The 20705-nt window shown below is 46.4% G+C and overlaps 6 protein-coding genes across 6 annotated transcripts, besides 1 other annotated feature; 3 read left to right on the top strand and 3 right to left on the bottom strand.

Moving 5' to 3' along the window:
- Positions 1-20705: part of a sequence feature (contig 1.48 1..95913(-1)) that runs on past the window's edge.
- Positions 335-2028, bottom strand: ANIA_02718 (putative C2H2 finger domain protein; the record flags this gene model as incomplete). Its single annotated transcript, XM_655230.1, has 5 exons — positions 335-526; positions 692-850; positions 959-992; positions 1123-1586; positions 1639-2028. The coding sequence occupies 5 exons, from the start codon at positions 2026-2028 to the stop codon at positions 335-337; spliced, it is 1239 nt and encodes a 412-aa protein (XP_660322.1).
- Positions 2581-6471, top strand: ANIA_02717 (protein rrpC; the record flags this gene model as incomplete). The annotated part of the gene is made up of 5 exons (XM_655229.1): positions 2581-4029; positions 4111-5474; positions 5528-5866; positions 5898-6114; positions 6229-6471. The coding sequence occupies 5 exons, from the start codon at positions 2581-2583 to the stop codon at positions 6469-6471; spliced, it is 3612 nt and encodes a 1203-aa protein (XP_660321.1).
- ANIA_02716 (enoyl-CoA hydratase/isomerase family protein) lies at positions 7014-8095 on the bottom strand (the record flags this gene model as incomplete). The annotated part of the gene is made up of 5 exons (XM_655228.1): positions 7014-7054; positions 7118-7606; positions 7700-7774; positions 7831-7981; positions 8036-8095. 5 exons carry the CDS (start codon positions 8093-8095, stop codon positions 7014-7016), a joined length of 816 nt encoding a protein of 271 aa, XP_660320.1.
- On the bottom strand, positions 8539-9625 carry ANIA_02715 (uncharacterized protein; the record flags this gene model as incomplete). The annotated part of the gene is made up of 3 exons (XM_050612667.1): positions 9548-9625; positions 9220-9498; positions 8539-9158 (listed from the first exon to the last, which is right to left on the bottom strand). Exons 1-3 carry the CDS (start codon positions 9621-9623, stop codon positions 8539-8541), a joined length of 975 nt encoding a protein of 324 aa, XP_050468562.1. The 5' UTR covers positions 9624-9625.
- On the top strand, positions 12969-16384 carry ANIA_02714 (uncharacterized protein; the record flags this gene model as incomplete). Its single annotated transcript, XM_655226.2, has 3 exons — positions 12969-14077; positions 14470-15841; positions 15945-16384. The coding sequence occupies exons 1-3, from the start codon at positions 13055-13057 to the stop codon at positions 16382-16384; spliced, it is 2835 nt and encodes a 944-aa protein (XP_660318.2). The 5' UTR covers positions 12969-13054.
- On the top strand, positions 16818-17888 carry ANIA_02713 (uncharacterized protein; the record flags this gene model as incomplete). The annotated part of the gene is made up of 2 exons (XM_655225.1): positions 16818-16971; positions 17005-17888. The coding sequence occupies 2 exons, from the start codon at positions 16818-16820 to the stop codon at positions 17886-17888; spliced, it is 1038 nt and encodes a 345-aa protein (XP_660317.1).

A 20705-nucleotide genomic window follows, 5' to 3' on the forward strand; every position in this document is an offset into this window, starting at 1 on the left:
GGTCAGCTAGTTCCGACCAACAATCACTCACCTTTTGTCAACTCCATTTCCATACAGTCAGCATTGGCATGTCACTGCCAAGCAGATGAGGCCTCCTTGCAATCGTAGTACTGGGTTCACCTCTGAAGTTTGCGCGTTGAATGATTGGTCCTTGTTGAAGAGGATAGAGATATCCGTGGTGTGTCCAGTTTGCATGTACATACGCAAGCGTGATCGTCTAGCGGGCCAAAAATGGTTTAAACCCACGGCTAAGGGTATGACAATAACGTATTCAGGCTTGCCTTTCCTTTTTATATATCTCTAAGTTAAGCCCTAAGTCAGCTGTTAGCGGCAATCAGATCGGTTTGTCGCTACCGTACCCACTTGAAAACGCGTCTTGGGATCGGCTGTTGCAGGCAAAACCTGGCTTGACAACAAAGCCCCCTGGAGCTGGGTGTCGAACAACGCCGTCGTTGGCTCCCATAGCCCTATTGAGCAGCAGAACGTTGATGCCTGGAAAAGCACTGGAATAGCGGGACTGAATCTCCTACTATAGCGGAAGTCCTCTATGCCGAACTTTGCAAAGAACCGAACGCTTCCGTCTCTACAATGTCTGGCGTAAACAACTTCCTATATCTCTCCAGCCGCAATATTCGGGCAAGGCATCATCATCTTCAATGAAAGAAGGCGCTTGTTCTGAATATTTGCTCACTGTCTTATGTACGTGTTGAAGTTCATGCTCTTGATTGGGTGTTTGATTGGGTGTTTGATTGGGTGTTTGTGTGTCTATAAAGAACCGAGCAAAATCGGGGATGATTCCACGATAGTCACCAGCTTCCTGGCACGTTTCCGTTGGGTCGCTGTTCGGTCGCTGTAAGTTTAGTCCAAGAAAGCAGCTATGGCAGAAGATGGAACCAAAGAACCACGCCAATTGGGGATCAGATACTATCATTGGAACTCAGAATTAGAAGGCACATACATGCTGGCTCCTGGTGACTCCTTTAAGCCCTTCGCTATTCTTCCAGAGCCTTATTTTTTTCCTTTTTTTTTTTTTAGCTAGTTTGAGATTAAAGCACCAGCAAAAGGAAAGCCGACCGCTACAACCTTTAAAACGAAATGAGTCGATCACCTCGAAGCACATACCCAACCTGTTTCTGAACATTTTCAAATCGCATATGTCCGCACGATTCGCTCTCGAGATGATTGAACAACCCGGCCAGGGTCGCAAAAGACTTAGCACAGCGACCGTTAGGGCAATGGTAGACCTTTTGCTTATGGGCGGGAGAGTTCAAATGCTGATTGAGTGTGGAGAGTTTAATAAACTGTCGATGGCACAGATAACACTCGTAGCCGAAGCCGTTCCAGGCCTGTACAGTAGCTGAGTAGGTGGAGTTCTCTTCGTTTCTCCATCCGATCTGCTTGTAGGTGATGACGCCGTGGGGATCTCGCTCACGGACTAGACGGTAGATACTCTCACGGTTCAGAGTTGGAGCCCGCGGGCATGCACCGGTCTCGAGGTGGTGGCCTAGGCCAGACGCGGTCGTGTACGTGACCTTGCAGAAGGGACACTGGACGTTGCGGCCACGATGAATCTGGGAATTGAGGTGCTATGAGAGTGGTCAGACAGAGGCCTAGAGAGTGAAGAGGTTTCAAACGTACCATCTGCAGGTTATTCTCGTTCTGAAACCGCCGGTCGCACGTCTTGCAGTAGTACCGGTAATGGCCTAGCGATTGCATGTGCTGCTCGGCTGCTTCCTCCGTGTAGAATGTGTTTTTGCATGTCTCGCAGGGCCATCTGCGTGCCCAGTGGCCCTTGGAGTCCATGTGCTGATGAGCGGCGTTCAGAGAGCGAAAGGACTTGGTGCAGGTCTCGCACTCGTAGCGTAGAGCCCAATGGCCTGCGTTGTTCATGTGTTGATTGCAGGCGCGTTGGGTGCGGAAAGTGCGGGGGCAGATCTCACATTCAGGCCAATGGCCATACTCGTCCATGTGGTCGTCGCGCTCATACGGGTCGTAAAAAAACGCGGTGCAGGTCTCGCATTCGTACATTGTGTTATTAGGCTGGAGGTCAATGGATGGGTCTGGTGAAAGGTGAAGAAGAATTGATGGAGGGGAAGGGCGAAGAGGTGGCTGACGGGAAGAGAAAGAGACGGAGTGAATGAGCGGAAAGGAGAGAGTTGATAGATCTATTAGCGGTCGATCTGCCGAGTAAGCCTGTCATATGCAAGCACTCTGTACGTTAGTTAGTAAAGTACAGTGCCCACAGTGCCCGTTTGGCAGCTGATGGTTTGAGCTGGTGGTTTGCTTCACCCAACACTCTTATCACATTCAGACATTCAAACACGTCAACACATCAACACATCCAACACCATCCGACCTACCACAACTCCGTCCCTCAATCGGTTTCTTACCACTCTCGCTGCCGTCTCTTCTTATACACTCAGATAACTTTTTTTTTTGCCACATATATCCTTTCAAGTCCATCACCATTGACCACGACGGTTCCAACGCCGCCAGGTTCCCCCCGTTGATAGGAAACCTCCAGCGTCTTCAAATCCGCTAGGTTCCTTCGCTAGGTCCAGATCTTCTCGAGTCTCCAGAATGGAAGTCTTCGTACACAATCTTCCCGGAAATTTTACCAAGGATTCGTTGAAACATCAGCTTGAGCCGTTCATGCGGTCTCTGGCCATCACTGACTACGACTGCGAAAAACCGAGGAAGAAGCGTTTTGGCCATATCCTATTCCTGAATCAATCCGATGGCAAGAGATTTCTGGCTCATCATGGAGAAGAACGGCGAGCCGGGAGGCGGCGTCCCTTATCCAAGCTGAACTTACTCGGATCTCAGGTACTCTGCAAACCGAGCCACCGCAAACCGGACGAATTCGACCTTCGAGCCCTGGAAAACGAGGTGCAGGAGCGAACCAACCCTTCCCGCATAATCGAAGAGGAAGGGGGCTCAGTTTCGTTTATATTGTCAACGGCTAGCTGTGGGTACACTGTGTTTGTGGACAATGAGTTCTCCTACGTGCCAGAGGTGGAACTCCAACAGTATGACTCTATCATCTTCAGGAAGCGAAATATTACTGTTCACTTGGGTAACACTCCTCGTATCAAGATTCCCCTGAATACAATCTATGAGCTGGTCTGGTCCAAACACGGTTCGTTGCTGCTTACCTTGGTCACAGTCCCGTTATTTTTCCAATGCGACGGCCATTCGCGTATTCGTCTCACGTCGCCGGGTGGGCCTCAGGCCGCAGTTGTCGGGCAATGCCTTGTGTACCAGTTTCAAGTCGTCTCATCTTCATCGAATTTAAGAGCACGAATGGGCAAGGTGGCAGAGTACGACTTGAGTGTTATAAACTACGAGTTCAAAACAGTGCATAATTTTGACAGCTGGCAGTCGCAGCTCACTTTGTTGAGAGACCGTTTGGGAGAGTATACTAGGGCTGGGACGTTGCCTTTCGGAATCTTATTCCAACTACAAGCACTGGTCTACAACGGGTACCTTCCTCCGAATATCGTTCTACGTCTGACCAGAAAATTGGCGAGTATCACCAAAACAAGAAAGGTGCAAGGGAGGAGACCAATATCGGTAAATTCTATGAAAAGACTATTCAACTTGATTGACTGGCCATCCCCCTTTGGAGACCCAGAAGAGTTCAGCATTAAAAGATTGCTAGAGGTGATCACGGGAAACGACAAGGACCTCGGCGAAGGGGCTAGCGAAGCAGAGGCTCTCTTTCAGCCCGCTCCGCACCTTGCACATATTCATCGAGTTGTTGTGACCCCTTCCCGCATAACCTTGCATGGCCCAGAGACGGAGCCTCTGAATCGAATCCTTCGACGCTTTCCGAACCATCACGAGTACTTTATCCGCGTGCAGTTCTGCGATGAGAACGGGGAGGATATCTACTTCAATCCTCGAATTAACAACAGTTTAATCTTTGCGAGGTTTAAGAACGTGTTCGCAAATGGCTTTCAGATTGCTGGCCGCACTTACACTTTCCTGGGGTTCTCTCATTCATCGCTGAGGTCTCGCTCAGCCTGGGTAAGCTACCTATCTCGTCTCTCCCTATACCGGCTCCGCTATTCCTCGACGTCGTTGAAGAATCTGTAACTGACCCGCTAGTTCTCTGCGCCTTTCATCGACGACGACGGGAGCCTCCAGAGTTATTTCACAATTATTAAGGCCATTGGAAGGTTCTCGGAGATAACTTCCCCTGCTCGTTGCGCAGCCAGAATTGGACAGGCCTTCTCGGAAACCCCATTTGCCGTGAATCTGAAGGAAAACGGGATCCGTGTATTGCGAATACCAGACGTACAAGTCGGTGGACGGGTCTTCAGCGACGGTGTTGGGACAATCTCTGCAAAAGCCGTTGATATAATCCACGGCGTCTTGCCGCCCCGAAACGGAGCGCCAACATGTTTTCAGATTCGTCTAGGGGGTGCAAAGGGCATGCTATCCTTAGACCCGCGTCTTCGAGGCTCCAAGATCTGTATTAGGCCTTCCATGACCAAGTTCCAGACAGACGACCAGGTAAACGTGGAAATTTGTGGCTCAGGATCAAAACCTATCCCTCTGTTCTTGAATAGACAAGTGATCAAGATCCTGGAGGATATGGGCGTTGATAGAGAGTGGTTTATGACGCTACAGGAGCTGCGCATAGAACAGCTGCGAAAGGCCACTGCAACCACCAAGAACACAGCAACCTTTGTTAAAGGCCAGAGTGTCGCCGACTGCGTCAAGCTATATCGATTATTTCTGTTGTTTCATAACCTAAAGCTGGACTACAAGAAAATCCCTTTTCTCCGAGCGGTCGTTGAAGCCATGGTCCTTCGGGAACTCCGCCTTCTGAAACATAAAGCACGAATCCCAGTGCACAAGGGTATTACGCTGTATGGTGTCATGGATGAGACTGGATTCCTAAACGAAAACGAGGTCTTTGTGACCTATCAAGCCATGGACAGGCTTGCAGCTCCTCCCCAAAACTGCCGTCTGCTTGTCACCCGGTCTCCGGCTTTACACAACGGGGATATCCAATACCCCTACAATGTCGTTCCGCCTAAGGGTCACCCACTTCAGCAACAGCGGAATTGTATCGTCTTCAGCCAAAAAGGTACTCGAGATCTTCCCAGTCAGCTCAGCGGGGGAGATCTGGATGGGGACTTGTACAACATCATTTGGGACCCAGCAGCCGCTCCGAAACGCGTCTTTACCCCGGCCAACTACCCCCGTAACCCGCCTCTGGATATCAAGCGTGTGGTAGAGAGAGAGGACATGGCCAACTTCTTTGTCGAGTTTATGCAATCCGATAGACTTGGTGTTATTGCGACCAAACACATGATCTTAGCCGACCAGATGGAACTCGGTACTTCACACTCCGACTGTAAGAAGCTTGCGCAGCTGCACTCTACAGCAGTAGACTTCTCAAAGACTGGAATTCCTGTCAGGCTTAAGGAAATGCCGTTCGTTAATCGTAGTAGACCAGACTTGTAAGCCCCCGGGTTCCTACATAAGCACAGAATCCCCAGCTAATACCTACAAGCCTCGCCCCGGGACCCCTAGCCAAGATCCACGACAGGCAGAACATTCAACTTGAGGCCCGCTACGTTCACCCCTATCCAGATGACGATATTGACTTCAGCCCGGTGCACAAGTACTATCGATCTGAGAAGATACTGGGCAAGCTCTATCGCGCCATCAATGAGCATGAGATCTGGACGAAGGATATTCACACGACAGTCAATTCTAATCCGACCGCCGTGTGGAAGAGGATAATAGACTCATTGACCGGGCGGTGCATCGCCCTCGGAGCACCCGTAAACTGGAAAGCGCACGTCGAAACAGCTCGTCAACTTCGTTCACTGTACTACATCCTCCCAACGTAAAATACTGACTACTAATACTGGAACTAGGTACGAAGATTCAATGTCCAATGCGATGGCTAACTTCTCCAAACACCCCATCTACCCCTTAACTGAGCTCGAAGTCTTCATCGGCCAGGTTCTCAATAACAGTGGCGCCCAAACCAACCGACAGCGCGAACGGTCTATCAAACTCAATGATGAATTCGAGAGAATAGCTTCCTTCATATTATCGCAAATGCGCCCTTCAGGCCTCATAACAGGTTACGTAAGTGAATACGATTCATTGCAGCGTTGTCTAGCTTGCTTCCATGTTGCTGGTGAGACGGAAAAAGGTCTCGGTCATCGACGGCAGGGATGGGATCGGCTCGAAAGTTTCCAGGTTGTTTCGGCCTGTGCGCTGTTAATGGAAGTAGAGGAATTGGAGAAGAGCAGACGGCTTTACGGTGAAAATAGGCGCCCACTTCTGGACGCGTTCACATCCTCCAGGAAAGAGAAAAACGATTACGAGCCAAAAGGCCTTGATCGGGCCACGCAAAAAACTACTTTTGAATACGGTGAAAGGTGGACTGCGGCTGATGTTGAGGCCATGTTGCGTCAGCTTGAACTCAACACTATCGTTTGACATGGAGCGTTGTGTCAGACTAGGCGGTGGGTGTATCTAGAAGACATTTATTTGCAGATCATGAGTACTGAAAGCACAGTCTCTCTTTTGATGGATCATCCGCGTGCAGATTACAGGCATGGAAGATGCTTTAGAGTTTCTAAGTCATGCATATCGTGTGCAGAAACGTTATATATGACTGTTGACAAGCAACTCCAAGCTACGTGCCATTGAGGTACAATATGGATTTCGTCCACATCCGGAATTTAGGGTAAAAAAACAGAATCATCTATTGAGTCCAGGTCTTACGAGCCAAGCAGGATCAGAAATTATGGCCGTACGATCAAGAGTCTGCAGCTCTGGATCTATAGACCTTATAAAGCCAAGATACTTAACAGGTTCTGCAAGTCAGTGTTGGATCAGGTAACTTCAGTGACAGGGCAACCTGCCCGCGTAAACGTGTCAACTAAGTCCAGCATTTTTATCCGTTACGTAATATAGTGACCCTGCATTAATGCTGCCCCCCGCGTAGCGTTAAGCTGTCAAGGACCCTATCGGGCCCGTCAAAGAGACGCCTTCTCCTTGCCGCTGCGGGCCTTTCTCGCTATCACAATTTCAGCACATATTCAGATCTGAGAAGACGGGGAAGAAGAAGAAAAGGACATACCCATCTTTAGTTCTTCATTTCTCCTTGCAAACCTCTCAAATGGAACCCCTTCCACAAACCTCTCCGCCAGCGCATTCGCCGCATCAATCATTCCCAGCATTCGTTCGGCCCTCAAAGGACCATTCGTCAACCTCTTCGTCTCAAGCATACTTCCCCCATCATTAGCCTCTAATTGTCCCTGTAAATAAGCCAACACTTGATCCACGAATCCCTGTGCGGGAAAAACCCTGTTGATAAGTCCCCAGTTTTCCAGCTCCTCGACAGAACACTTCCGCCCAAATATAAGAAGATCATTTGCGCGGCGCACACCAATGCTCTGTGCAAAGGTCTGCGCTGCACCGAACTCTGGTACCAGTCCAAGGCTGTTGAACGGAACTTGCAGGTATGCGCCAGAGACGGCGAGGATAATATCTGCTAGCCCAGTGAACCAGGCTGCACCACCGCCGACGCCAGGGCCGTTGAGTGCTAAGACGAGGATCTTGGTGTGGTCTATGAGAGAGCGGAAGAGCTCAATTTCTTACACCGTACAGTGGTTAGTGTACGGCTTCTGGTTGATAGGGTTAAGGGTATGCATACACATACCGCGTGAGAACTTGCGCATATAGAACAGTTTCTTCTCTGCGGCGGTTGCATTTTCCGGTGCTTTTGGAATGTCTTCTACTTCAGGTTAAGCCTTTCGTTATTTTGAAAATAGCCGGCAACTGTGCACATACGTCGAATATCAGCCCCAGCGGAAAAGAACCTCCCTTCGCCGGTCAGCACAGTAAACACTGTTCGTTCATGCTGATCTAGCTCGCGGAACGCAGAGATCATCTCCCCGAGCATGGCCTCGTTCCAGGAATTCAAGACCGACGGTCTGTTTAGCTGGAGTGCTCTTGTGTTAGAATGCGACTACGCGCCTGGGGTGGTGTAACGTACCTTGATGACTCCAATCTGGTCGGTGATATCGAGTGTAATATGGGTGTATACTGATGGCATTTTGGCCTGGGAATTGGCAGGTCAGATGAAGAGAATGCGTGAGGTTGTTGCAAGTTTGATGAGCTGATGTTTGAATATGAGAGTTGATATAATTAATGCAGGGTCAGCCGCGGTTATCGGTACCCGTCTACCCCGCGTGGCACTACCGTAGCAGGAATGCTAAGAGTCGATTCCAATTCATCCTTGTACCGACTCTGAAAAGTACTCTAGAAGTAATAAAAGTGCTTTCCAATAAATAGAAACAAGGCCAATGTTGGAATTACCTGACTGGTATGCCAGGACACTCCATCGGCAATTCAATCTACGGGCTTGAAATAATGTCAGTAAAATTTTGGTTATATAACTATGCGACAGCAACAGCGATTATGAGTTGCGGGCAATGACCGTGGTTCCGCTCGAATATCAGAGATATTATATTACTGGCTTTTAAAATAAGGCCCAGGTTAACCGCAAACCTCTTCAAAGACATTCAAAGTATGCCTCCACACGTCCTCGCCGACCTTCTTTGCCTTGAACTCCTCTAATAAGTTCCAATTCCCCCTCGGCTCGCTATCAGAGCCCACCAAGTGGGGTTGCCCGGCTTCGCCTCTCTGGTCCACCGCAGCAAATAAATGCCTCTCACCACTCTCCTCGATCGGCACCATCCACGGCCGTGCAAGGGCCCAGCCGGCCCGGGCTATCGTCCGCCCAAGAAGACCCAGTTCCCGAATCACGCCCGTCTTGACGACACCAGGAAACGAGTGGGTGAAGGAGATGGACGGATTGGATTGAGCTAGCTCGGTCACGGACAGTGAGGTCATTGTAATGGCGTGAGTGCGAGCGTTGGCAAGGCTATAGTTCGATTTTAAGGACAGATCGTCTTTGATCAACTGGCCCTCGCCGCCCGCTTCGAGGACGGATACCACAGATGCAAGGCCGTGTGGGTTGAATTCCTCTGCAGCTCCAGTAGAGGTGGATGGGGGAGAGTTCGCAGCGGCATTAAGTTGTGGTAGGAGGTTTGCAATGAACCTCATCCGGGTGTAATAATGCAATGACAACTTTTTATCAAGCCCTTCGTTTGTTTCTACACTTTAGTTAGCACAATCTTGTCCACTACACGTAACCGGACATGGAACATAACGTGCCATCGCGCCCTTTGTACGTCATCATTCCCGTGGTCAGAACAAGCACGTTCACCTTCTCCTCCTTTTCTTGGATTTCTTTGCAGACTTCATCGACTTTCTTGAGGAGCGAAACGTCGCATTTTAGAAAGGTATTTTTACTCTCTGGGTTGAGAGCATTCAGCTCCTGGATTATTTTTGATGCCTGAGACTCATTCCGTCCGATCAGATATACCTGTGGAGCGGTGGCATTGCGTACGAAGGAGCGGGCTGTGGCTTCGCCGATGCCGCTTGTGCCGCCGACTGGATCTGTTAGCTGAGGTTGGTGATGAAGTCCTCGAGGATAGGATACCAAATACACCCACAAGCCCGGCCCCATAGGACTTTAGACTTGAGTTGGTTTGTTTTACTTGGTCGAAGGAAACCATGGTTGCTCGGTCGATATTGATCGATGGAGGATGCAGACAGAAGTGGGGAAACTGTCTGCCAAGCTATGACGCGCCTGCATAAGACATCACGTGCTCTAATTTCTATGTGGAAGCATGAAGGAGTCTGGTATTCAGGGGTGCGGATGCACAAGGAAGCTAGGCTAAATACTAATGAGATGCTGACTAAGACTGTGCAGACCGGGCACCCCTGTAACCTGGGGACAGGGGAGGAACCCATGCTCCGACATTCTATGTGGAAAGGGACGGACTATTATCATTATTGGATGGCCAACGTGGCCGCCTAACTTATCTATACCTAGCTTACCAGACAACCACGACGAGGGGAGAACAGGGCCCCCTACTGCTCTAATAACTGATCTCTTACGCTTTGCTCATCGATCATTCCCTCCACCCCATGGAGGTGGATGACTCCCCCCCAGGCGGAGCCCGTCCGGGGACTCCGCTCCTGGGTGAAAACTCTGAACCCCCCTCAGGACCTACCACCCCGACCCCCCTACCCCGGAACTCCCTGAAGAGAAGGGCCTTATTCTCCCTATAAAAGACTCCCACTGCAGCTCTGGTCCCTGTATCCTATTTACTGCAAGTCCTATTAATCTGCAAGCAGGTCAGCATGGTAGCAGACAACCAGCTAGTCCTTCTTAATAATTAGAAACTAGCAATGACCTCTCTTGCCAAAGCTCTAGATCTAACTGTCTCCTCTCTACAGGGCTGCCCAAGAGACCTGGCCTGGGGGCTTGCAGCCAGATTTGTTTCCCTAGCAAAACAGGACTCCCCTCAGCAGATTCCTCTGATAATAGTAGTTGCACCCCCACAGCCATCCAGGTAGATAGAACAGCTAAACTAACCTCCTACTCTTGAAGCTTGCAAAGGCCCCCTAAAGAGGCAAACCTTGCAGCCTATAACCTGGGCATTCCTGACAGCCCTAAGAGCTGGTTAGGGGAACTGGCAAATTATTACCCCAGAATACTGTATACAAGCTAAATAACCAGCATAATAAAAGCTGAAGTAGTTAAACAAGACTAACTACTATATCTTCCTCTGCCTCCCAGCCTCCTCTAGCCTCTAGGCTATTAGACTATATAGTATCTAGGTCACCCTTGCAGGGAAAGTTCTGGATAGGATTATATAAGTATAAGTAATATTAATAGGATATATAATTACTATAACTAAACAAGGCAAGGTCTTCTTACTATCAGAGAAAGCTATAAGCCTAGCTAGGAATAAATACTTTAAAATACTAATAAAGTATTACTAGATTATTATTTTCTAGATCCTGAAACAAATCTAGTCCCTAGATAAATAAATAAATATTATAATTATAGATATTAGTAATAAAGCAGAGTATATTACTAGTATTAAATTACTTATAGCCAAACTCTTAAAGTACCTAGTAGAAAGGGACTTTATTATAGTAGTTATAGCCTTTCTAAAAAGACTATAATACCCCTTGCAACTCTTTGGCCTGTCTAGCCTATTAAGGCCTACCTACCCCAAGCAAAGGCCTTTATAATATACCTAATACTACTACTTTTATAATATACAAGCCTGCTACTCCAGCAAATATTATATCTTCTATAAATTCTTAAAGTAGGAATATAACTACTATATATAGTATATTAACTACTACAACCTGCATGCAGCAGACTTTTAAAAATACCTAGCCAGACTCTATATCTAGAGGAATACTATTACCTGCCTCTTAAAAAATATTCTAGCTATTATTTATAAAATAGGCTGGCTTGCCTTCTAATAGGAGCAGAAGAAAGTAGAAGAAAGCTCTAAATAATAAATAAATAATATCTATACTATAAACTAGCCTACAAGACAGCTTACCTAGGAGCTCTTAAACTAAATCCTAACCTCCCCTAAACTATAAAAATACTACAAGCTAATATAGGAAGAGGGGGTGCTATATATAACCTGCTACTCTCCTTTAGAGTAGATATTATTCTTATCTAAAAACCTTAGACAAATATAGCAAAGCACCTAACCAAGACCTATCTATAATATTAGCTATTTAGTCCTCTAATCTAATAGACTGCCAGACCCAGGACTCTAATATATATATAAAAAGATCTCCCAGCCTATTCCCTCCTAGAACTAATCTTACTAGATATTACTATAATCTATATAGCAGGCCTTACTATTATTAATATCTATTATCTTCTTAATAACCTAGTTGCCCCTGCTGGTACTGGCTTAATACCTTCTATACTTTCTATACTTCTAAGATTTATACCCCTAGAGAATACTATCCTAGTAGGAGACTTTAATACCTAGTACCTATTTTAGCAGCTAAATACTAAGTCTTATACTATTATACCTAGTATAACAGGATTATTAGACTAGCTTAATACTTATAAGCTAGAACTTTGCCTTGAGCCAGGCACCCCTACCTATAGACTAAATACCCTAGACCTTGTCTTCTCTAACCTACTACTAAGGGCCCTAGTAGAAGACTATCTAAAGACTCTAAGTAACTATATAATAATTAGAATAATACTAGAATAAGAAGAGCCCTTGCCTATATATAAGCTTAGATCTACTAACTAGGAGAAAGCCAGAGCCCTGGTAAGCCTGCCTAATCTAACCCTACTAATTAACCTACTAGCTAAATAACTAGTCTAGATATCCCAGCTTATAATATAAGGTATATCAAGATATAATACTTATAGACTCTCTAGGACCCTATAGTAGACTCTAGAACTAATAGATATATTATACTAAATAAGATAGCAATAAAACCCTGACTATAAATAGCTCTAGAAGGCTATTATACAGGTAAAGGCTAAATACTAGAAGTAGTAAATTAAACAAGCTATAGTATCTATAAATATATTTAAACTTGCTAAATAAATATAATATCTAGACTAGCTTACTACTCCTTTCCTAAATATATAAGAAGTATAGATTATTACTCTACAGGGCAAGGCAGATGCCTTTTTTAATCACCTCTTAGAAAAGGGGGCCCTGCTTCTAAATTAGATAAAAGAGGGACCCCTAAATAAGCCCCTAGGCTTACTATACCTACCAACAAAAAAGCACTGCTAGGCTACTCTCTATGCCCTACCCCTATCTGCCCCTAGGGAGGATAGACTTGCTACTACTACTTAGAAGGAGCTCTGGCCTGTACTAGGGGAATATAATTATATAACTATACTATAGGTATATAGAGGAAGGCTGTTATGGGTCCTTTGCCTATACAAGGACCTTAGACCTTAGTGACTCGGCCAAGGCCTGCGCTGTCCTGAAGGCGGTGAGCCACCTACAAGACTTCCTCACAACAACAATCCTTCTTTCTCCTTTCTTCTTTAGCGATTCCTTCTTGTACGTACGGCACGTCTAGATAGGAAGATCCATCTAAATACGTCCCTTAACATTAGGAATCGCTCACTAATCTCAATAATAGTATGAGGAGACCTTTTACTATGACAATGGAAGAAGAAAGTGTCACATTGTTGCTACAGCAGCTCCAGGAGCTCCGTACGGAGATGCGGACTCAGAAACAACAGCTCCAAGAAGAGAATAACAGCTTACGGGCGGAACTACAGGCCGTACGGAACTCGCAGCTGAGAAACCATCCACCAGTTACTACTACAGTTACATCTGCAACGCCCACCCCCTACGAACGAAGCTATCCCCGTCCTCGTCACCCGGATGTCGAACCCTTTACTGGAGAAGACCCTAAGGACTACCCTCCTTTCCAGATGAACCTTCGTACGAAGTTTGCAATCGACGCCGCCTGCTACCCTACAGAGGAGGAACAAGTTTACTATGCCTACAGCCGCCTGAGAGGAAAAGCCAGCCAGCGTGTGCTACCATGGCTCTTGGCTCGCCAGAAATCTGAGACTCCTGTGCTATGGGCAGAATTCTCCGCGGTACTAGACAAGGCCTTCGGTGACCCTGACCGACAGAGAAAGGCTCTTGTACGAGTGAATACAATAAAGCAAGGGAGACGTGACTTTGAAGAGTTCTTGAATGAATTTGACGAAGAACTTCTTAATGCTGGAGGGATTAATTGGGATGATAACCAGAAGAAGGCCTTGTTGGACACGGCAATTAATGTTGAGTTGCTAAAAGCCATGGTTGGTATTAGGCAGGAGGATTCGTACGACAACTACTGCAATCAACTGCGCGAAATCAACCACAACCTCCAGAGAGTGGCCAGGCTTACACGAAAAGGATCTCACGCCGCTGTCCCCATGCATGTCGCTCGTACAAGACCAGCAGGAGGCTCTGACCGGACCGGAACCCCTGATCAAATGGACTGGGAAGCCACCCATGCTCAAATTGCAGCCCTACAAAAGGAAGTTGCGGCCCTCCGTATGAAAGGGACCAGGACCCCAAGAAAAGCTAGTCAGGCGCCTGCAGAGGAGAAGCAAAAGAGGTTGTCCGAGGGCAAATGCCTACGCTGCGGCGATCCTGACCACTTCGTACGAGAGTGCCCTATAAAACCTACCAGACGCCCTAGGCAGGTGGCCACAGTCCAGGAAGAACAAGACCAAATCGATGACTACAGCAAGAGCGAGTCGGAAAACGAATAACCTCTGTGCAAAGTCGCGTACAGAGGGGTTATACAGCTAGAGAAATACTACTTGATTGGCAAGATTTCAACAGCTCGCGCATGAATACCCCCCCATTCTTGGTGGAAGCACTAGTCAACCATACCTATAATGCTCGTACAATGATAGATACAGGCTGCCTGACCTATGGGGTAATCAGTGACAAGTTTGTCAAGATACATCAAATACCTACCATACCTATCCACCCGAAACCTTTCAAGGGAGTGACCGGGAATATAGAGGAGATTAATAAGATTGTACAGGTTCAGCTAGACATCGGGGCGCATACAGAAAAAGGAGCCTACTTCTATGTGATACCCGATAACCTGGGCTATGACCTGATCTTGGGACTCCCCTGGCTGGAGCAACATGATGGAAGGTTAGAGGCTAAGAGGGGCAGGCTGTACCTCCGTACTACTGGAGTCCGTCTATGGAGTACTACAAAGAGGCCCTTACCGAAGCTGGACATAGCACAGATATCAGCTGCAACCATGGGAGGATTTATACAAAGGAAAAGGTGCCATGGCCAAGATATCGAGATATTTGCGGTCTCATTGGCAGATATACAGAAGGCACTGGCCCCAAAGAGACATATTGACCCCCGTACGAAGCTACCAAGGCAATACTGGAAATACCTAAGGCTCTTCGAACAAGACAAAGCTGAAGAACTACCACCGCACCGGGGAGATGGGATTGATCACAAAATCGAGCTCGTACGGGAGGAGAGTGGGAAGGATCCTGAAGTCCCCTGGGGCCCCCTTTACAACATGACCCAGGAAGAACTAATAGTCCTCCGGAAAACACTCTCTGAACTACTACAGAAAGGCTTTATCCGCGTGAGCCATTCCCCAGCTGCAGCCCCAGTACTCTTTGTACGAAAACCAGGAGGAGGACTGCGGTTCTGCGTCGACTACCGTGCTCTAAATGCCATTACCAAGAAGGACCGCTATCCATTGCCCCTGATCCATGAGACACTGAACCAAATTGGACAAGCCAGATGGTTTACTAAGCTGGATGTGTCTGCTGCCTTCCACAAGATCCGCATAGCCAAAGGCCAGGAATGGATGACTGCCTTCCGTACGAGATACGGGCTCTTTGAATGGCTAGTCACCCCTTTTGGGTTGGCTAACGCACCGAGTACCTTCCAAAAATACATCAACTGGACCCTCCGGGAATATCTAGATGAATTCTGCTCAGCCTATATTGACGATGTGCTTGTCTATACCAATGGGGACCTCCGCCAGCACCGGAAGCACGTACGAATGGTCTTGAAGAAACTGGAAGAAGCAGGCCTATATTTGGATATTAAGAAGTGCGAATTTGAGTGCAAGGAGACAAAGTACTTGGGCTTTATAATACAGGCAGGGAAGGGAATCAAAATGGACCCGGAGAAGGTGAAAGCAATAAAGGAATGGGAAACCCCTACTACTATAAAGGGCGTCCGAGGATTCCTGGGCTTTGCCAACTTCTACCGAAGGTTCATCCCTAACTTCTCAGGGATCGTACGCCCACTAAACAACTTGACAAAGAAAGGAACACCCTTCTTGTGGACTAAGGAGTGCCAGGATAGCTTTGATCTGCTTAAGGAAAAGTTCATTACTGGACCTGTCCTAGCAACCTTCAACCCTTCCTACCGTACGGTAGTAGAGACCGACTCCTCAGGTTATAATACAGGAGGAGTTCTCTCTCAATATAATGAAAAAGGGGAATTGCACCCATGTGCCTACTTCTCTAAAAGGAAATTCCCCAGCTGAATGCAACTACGAGATCTATGACAAGGAGCTACTTGCAATTGTACGATGTCTTGAAGCCTGGGATGCTGAACTGCGCTCATGTGGAGAATTCCAAGTTATTACCGACCACAAGAACCTGGAGTACTTCTTCTCCCCAAGGAAACTGACAGAGCGGCACGTACGATGGTCCTTATTTCTCAGCCGGTTCAACTTCAAGTTAGTATATAGGAAAGGGTCAGCCAATCAGAGAGCTGATGCACTTTCACGGAGAGACCAAGACATGCCTGATGATAAAGATGACAGGGTCAAGTCTCGTACGATGCAACTCTTTAGTAAAAAACACTTGGGAAAAATGGTAGTTGCCACCCTTCAACCAACCGGAGAGCCACCACGCGAGCCGTGTGAGAAAGGTGACATGTGGAAAGAGGCACTCAAGCAGGGATAAAGGGTACAATGAGGCAATACAGTGCCTGAAGGATGGAGCAAGGAAATTTCCCCCACATCTACAGTTGAAAGTGGGAACCTCGGAATGCCAATTAGACGCCCAAGGCTATATCCTCTTCCGCGGAAGGAGGTGGGTACCTGGGAGTGAACAGCTCCGTACAAATATAATTCAAGCTGCGCACGACTCTATGTTGACAGGACATCCTGGCCGGGAGCAAACATATATGCTGGTTAGCCGTGAGTATTTCTGGCCTAACATGTCCCAAGACATCAGGAGATTCGTCCGAAACTGTGATGTATGTGGAAGGACGAAATCTTGGAGGGACCAGAGAAAGGGACTATTAAAGCCCCTCCCTGTGCCTGATCGTCCCTGGCAGGAGGTTTCAATGGATTTCATCACAGACCTACCAGAGAGTGAAGGTTGTACAAACATCATGGTTATCACAGACCGGTTAACCAAAGGTGTGATACTAGAAGGAATGTCAGAGATTGACTCTGAGAGCGTGGCCTGGGCCCTCGTACGAGTACTTATAAGCAAACATGGGATCCCGAAGGCTATCACCTCGGACAGAGGAAGCCAGTTTACAAGTAATACATGGGCTCGCATATGTACCCTGACAGGGATTAACCGCCGACTATCTACAGCCCATCACCCCCAGACTGATGGATCAACAGAGAGGATGAACAGTACAGTGGAGACCTACCTCCGCATCTATACCTGCTATGACCAGAGGGACTGGAACAGGTTACTCCCACTTGCAGAGCTAGCAATTAATGGCCGTACATCAACAGCAACAGGGGTCAGCCCCTTCTACCTAAGCCATGGGTATAACCTCAGCCCATTTAGCCCTACCGAGGAGGTAGAGCAACTAGCCGAAGAACCAGCCAAGAGTCCTATCCAGAAAGGGGAAGCTATTGTACGGAAAGTTAAGGAAGCCCTAGACTGGGCTCAAGCCTCCATGGCCTATTCCCAACAGAATGCAGAGAATCAGGCTAATAAACACAGGAGCCCGGCCACAAACTACCAAGTGGGAGATAAGGTCTGGCTAAGTCTGAAGAACATCTGTACGGACCGACCCAGCAAGAAACTGGACTGGAAGAACGCCAAGTATGAGGTTATAGGCCTGGTGGGCAGCCATGCTGTACGGCTGAATACACCCCCAGGGATCCATCCAGTCTTCCATGTGGACCTGCTTCGGCTGGCTTCATCAGATCCACTTCCTTCCCAGAAGAATGATGATACCCAGCCCCCTGGCATCATTGTGAACGGCGAGAAAGAATACATGGTAGAGAAAATCCTGGACGAACGTCCCAGGAGATACGGGAGAGGTCACCGGCTGGAATACCTAGTGAAATGGTCAGGCTATGCTCGGCCAACCTGGGAAGCTGCCACAGCTTTGGAGGAAGCACAAGCTCTGGATGAGTGGCTGGATCGTACAAAACAGTATAGACTTCAGGACGGCTCACTAAACAGAGATGCATACATAAAGGCTAAAGCGACATGACCTACCCCTATGACCTGTACTTCCTACATGAAGAAAGGGGGGGGGTACTGTTATGGGTCCTTTGCCTATACAAGGACCTTAGACCTTAGTGACTCGGCCAAGGCCTGCGCTGTCCTGAAGGCGGTGAGCCACCTACAAGACTTCCTCACAACAACAATCCTTCTTTCTCCTTTCTTCTTTAGCGATTCCTTCTTGTACGTACGGCACGTCTAGATAGGAAGATCCATCTAAATACGTCCCTTAACAAAGGCTGCTTTCTACTAAGTCTAAAGTCAGCAAAGATAATAATATTACTAAAACTAGGAAAGAGGAACTATACCCAACTTAATACCTGGCAGCTAATTAGCCTCCTCTTTATCCTAGATAAAGGCCTAGAGTGCCTCCTAGCACAGCAGATAGCTGTAAGAGTAATTTAGGTAGATATACTAGCCCCCTACTACTTTAGAGCCCTGCCAGGATACTCTGCTATTAACCTGGTCTAGGTTCTTATTTACAGGGTAAAGAAGGCCTTTTAACAGGGAAAAGATGCTTTACTACTCCTACTAGATATAAAAGAGGTATTTAATATTATAATATACTAACAGCTCCTTTCTTACTTATACCTATAAAAATAATATAAAGGCTTACTCTAGCTACTTAAGGACTGGCTTACTAGCTGCTTTATATCTATTTATATTAAAAAAGGCACTACTATAGTACTAATTAAAGATAGACTCCCCCAGGGATCCCTCTTATCCCTAATACTCTTTCTACTATATATAGCAAGAATAGTCTCTATCTTAGAAGGCTCCTTCTGCTATATAGATAATATAGGTATATTATTAACTAAGAATACCCTAGAAGAGAGCTTATAATAACTAGTAAAGGCCTATAAATAAATTACTACTCTAGAAACAGAGACAGGCCTCCCTTTCTTAATAAAAAAAATAGAAATATAATACTTCTCTAGAAAGTAGTAGTAGTATCTCCCTATAATTACCCTACCTAGTATAGGGGAGATTATACTATCCTTATATATATATTAGTTAGGAGTTCTTCTAGATACAAAGCTTACTTTTAAAGCCTATATTAATTTAGTCTTTAGCTGCAGGAAATAACTTGCCTAGTACCTAAAAAGACTTAGTAATACCTAGTATAGCTGCCTAGTAGCCTCTATATAGATAATAGTTATATAATATATTCTTTTAACAGCTCTGTATAGGGCAGAAGTCTTCTATATAGGTAAATAATAAAAAAAGATAGTTAACTCCCTACTTTCTCTCTTCTATATAGCAGCCCTGGCTATTATCCTAGCCTACAAGACTACCCCTACTATAGTACTCCTCTATAAAGTAGACCTACTAGACCTAGAAGCTCTACTTAACAGCATCCTCTAGAGAGCAGTAGTAAGATATATAAGCCTTAATACTAAATACTTAATTACTTAAATAGCTGCAGAGACTACTATAGGCAGGCCTAAAACTAGACTTAAAAAGATCCTTACAGCTCCTCCGTTAGCCCTCTACCAGAGCATGCTATAATAGAGCTGCCTCTCCTTTTATTATATATACTCCTAATAAACAACAAAGGCTACAGCCCTGCCCTTTTATAGATTTTAGTATACTTAGATAGCTTATAGACCAGCTAGGAGGCAGGGTATAGCTATATAATCTATTTTAGCCCTATCTTTATATCTAAGGGACATGGCCCTGCGGGCCCCAGAATAGAAGTCTATAATATAGAAATTATAAATACTGTAAAAGGCCTATATACAGCCCTAGGATAACTATATATTAGCTACTCTACCTAGCTAGTTATCTTCCTAGATAACCTAGCTGCAGCCTCCCTGCTAGCAAGCTATAGACTAACCTCTTATAGATATAATTTATTAGAGACCTTTAGCCAACTAGCTGCCTAGTAGATAGAAAGTCTTTTAATCCTAACTATGTAATAGAAGCCCCTTTAGGTCTACTAGATTCCAGGCTACTCTGGAATTACTAGGAATAAGCTAGCAGATAAGCTTGCTAAGCTAGGGTCTTCTATATACAGCCCTGATATCCCCCCTTCCTAGTATACCTATAATAGGAGGCAAAACAGTGGCTCTGTATAGAGATATATATAGTATATACTAATAAGGTACCTAAAACCTACAAAGCCCTAAATATCAGACCTTATATAAAAAAAAGCTACTCCTGCAAGCACAAGCTGCCCTAGTAGGTACTTAGCTAACTTATTACTATCTATACAGGCTACAGAGACTTTATAGCATACTACTAGTACTTTAACTACTTAGACTACCTAGAAAGCTGCTCTTGTAGTAGGACCAAGACCCTAGTATACTTCTTCTTCTACCTATATACTAGAAAGTGCTGGAAAGATAGATAGAGATATATAAGAGACAGTCTATTAAAAATAATAGACTGGCTCTTAAGTATAGCTGCCAGGGCTAAAGAATTTAGCTGTATTATACAAGAATTATCCTTCTTTAAGGATATATGCCTGAACTGGGCCTGCTGGAGTACTTGATAGTACAATAGTCCATATATCTACCTAGATAAAGGGTCCAGCCCCTCCCCCCAATCTATAGGTAGTCAAAACAGGCATCTGCCCTCAAAGACCTGGCCAGGGCAGCACCAGGTGCTTCTTCTGCTTATTTCCAATATATATTGTCCATAGTTGCTGCTTCAAACCTGTATCTAGCTAGTTCCTAGGCAGTTCTGTTTAGGTAGCACGTCCAGATGCCCCCTGGGAGGCCGCAGATCACGTGGGCCCCGTGATCCGCCGAGTGACGTTAAATAATAAAACCAAACCAAACATTCTTGCAGCGACACGACGAGG

Source organism: Aspergillus nidulans, chromosome VI (genome assembly GCF_000011425.1).
Source record: "Aspergillus nidulans FGSC A4 chromosome VI".
In the NCBI taxonomy this organism is placed as follows: domain Eukaryota; kingdom Fungi; phylum Ascomycota; class Eurotiomycetes; order Eurotiales; family Aspergillaceae; genus Aspergillus; species Aspergillus nidulans.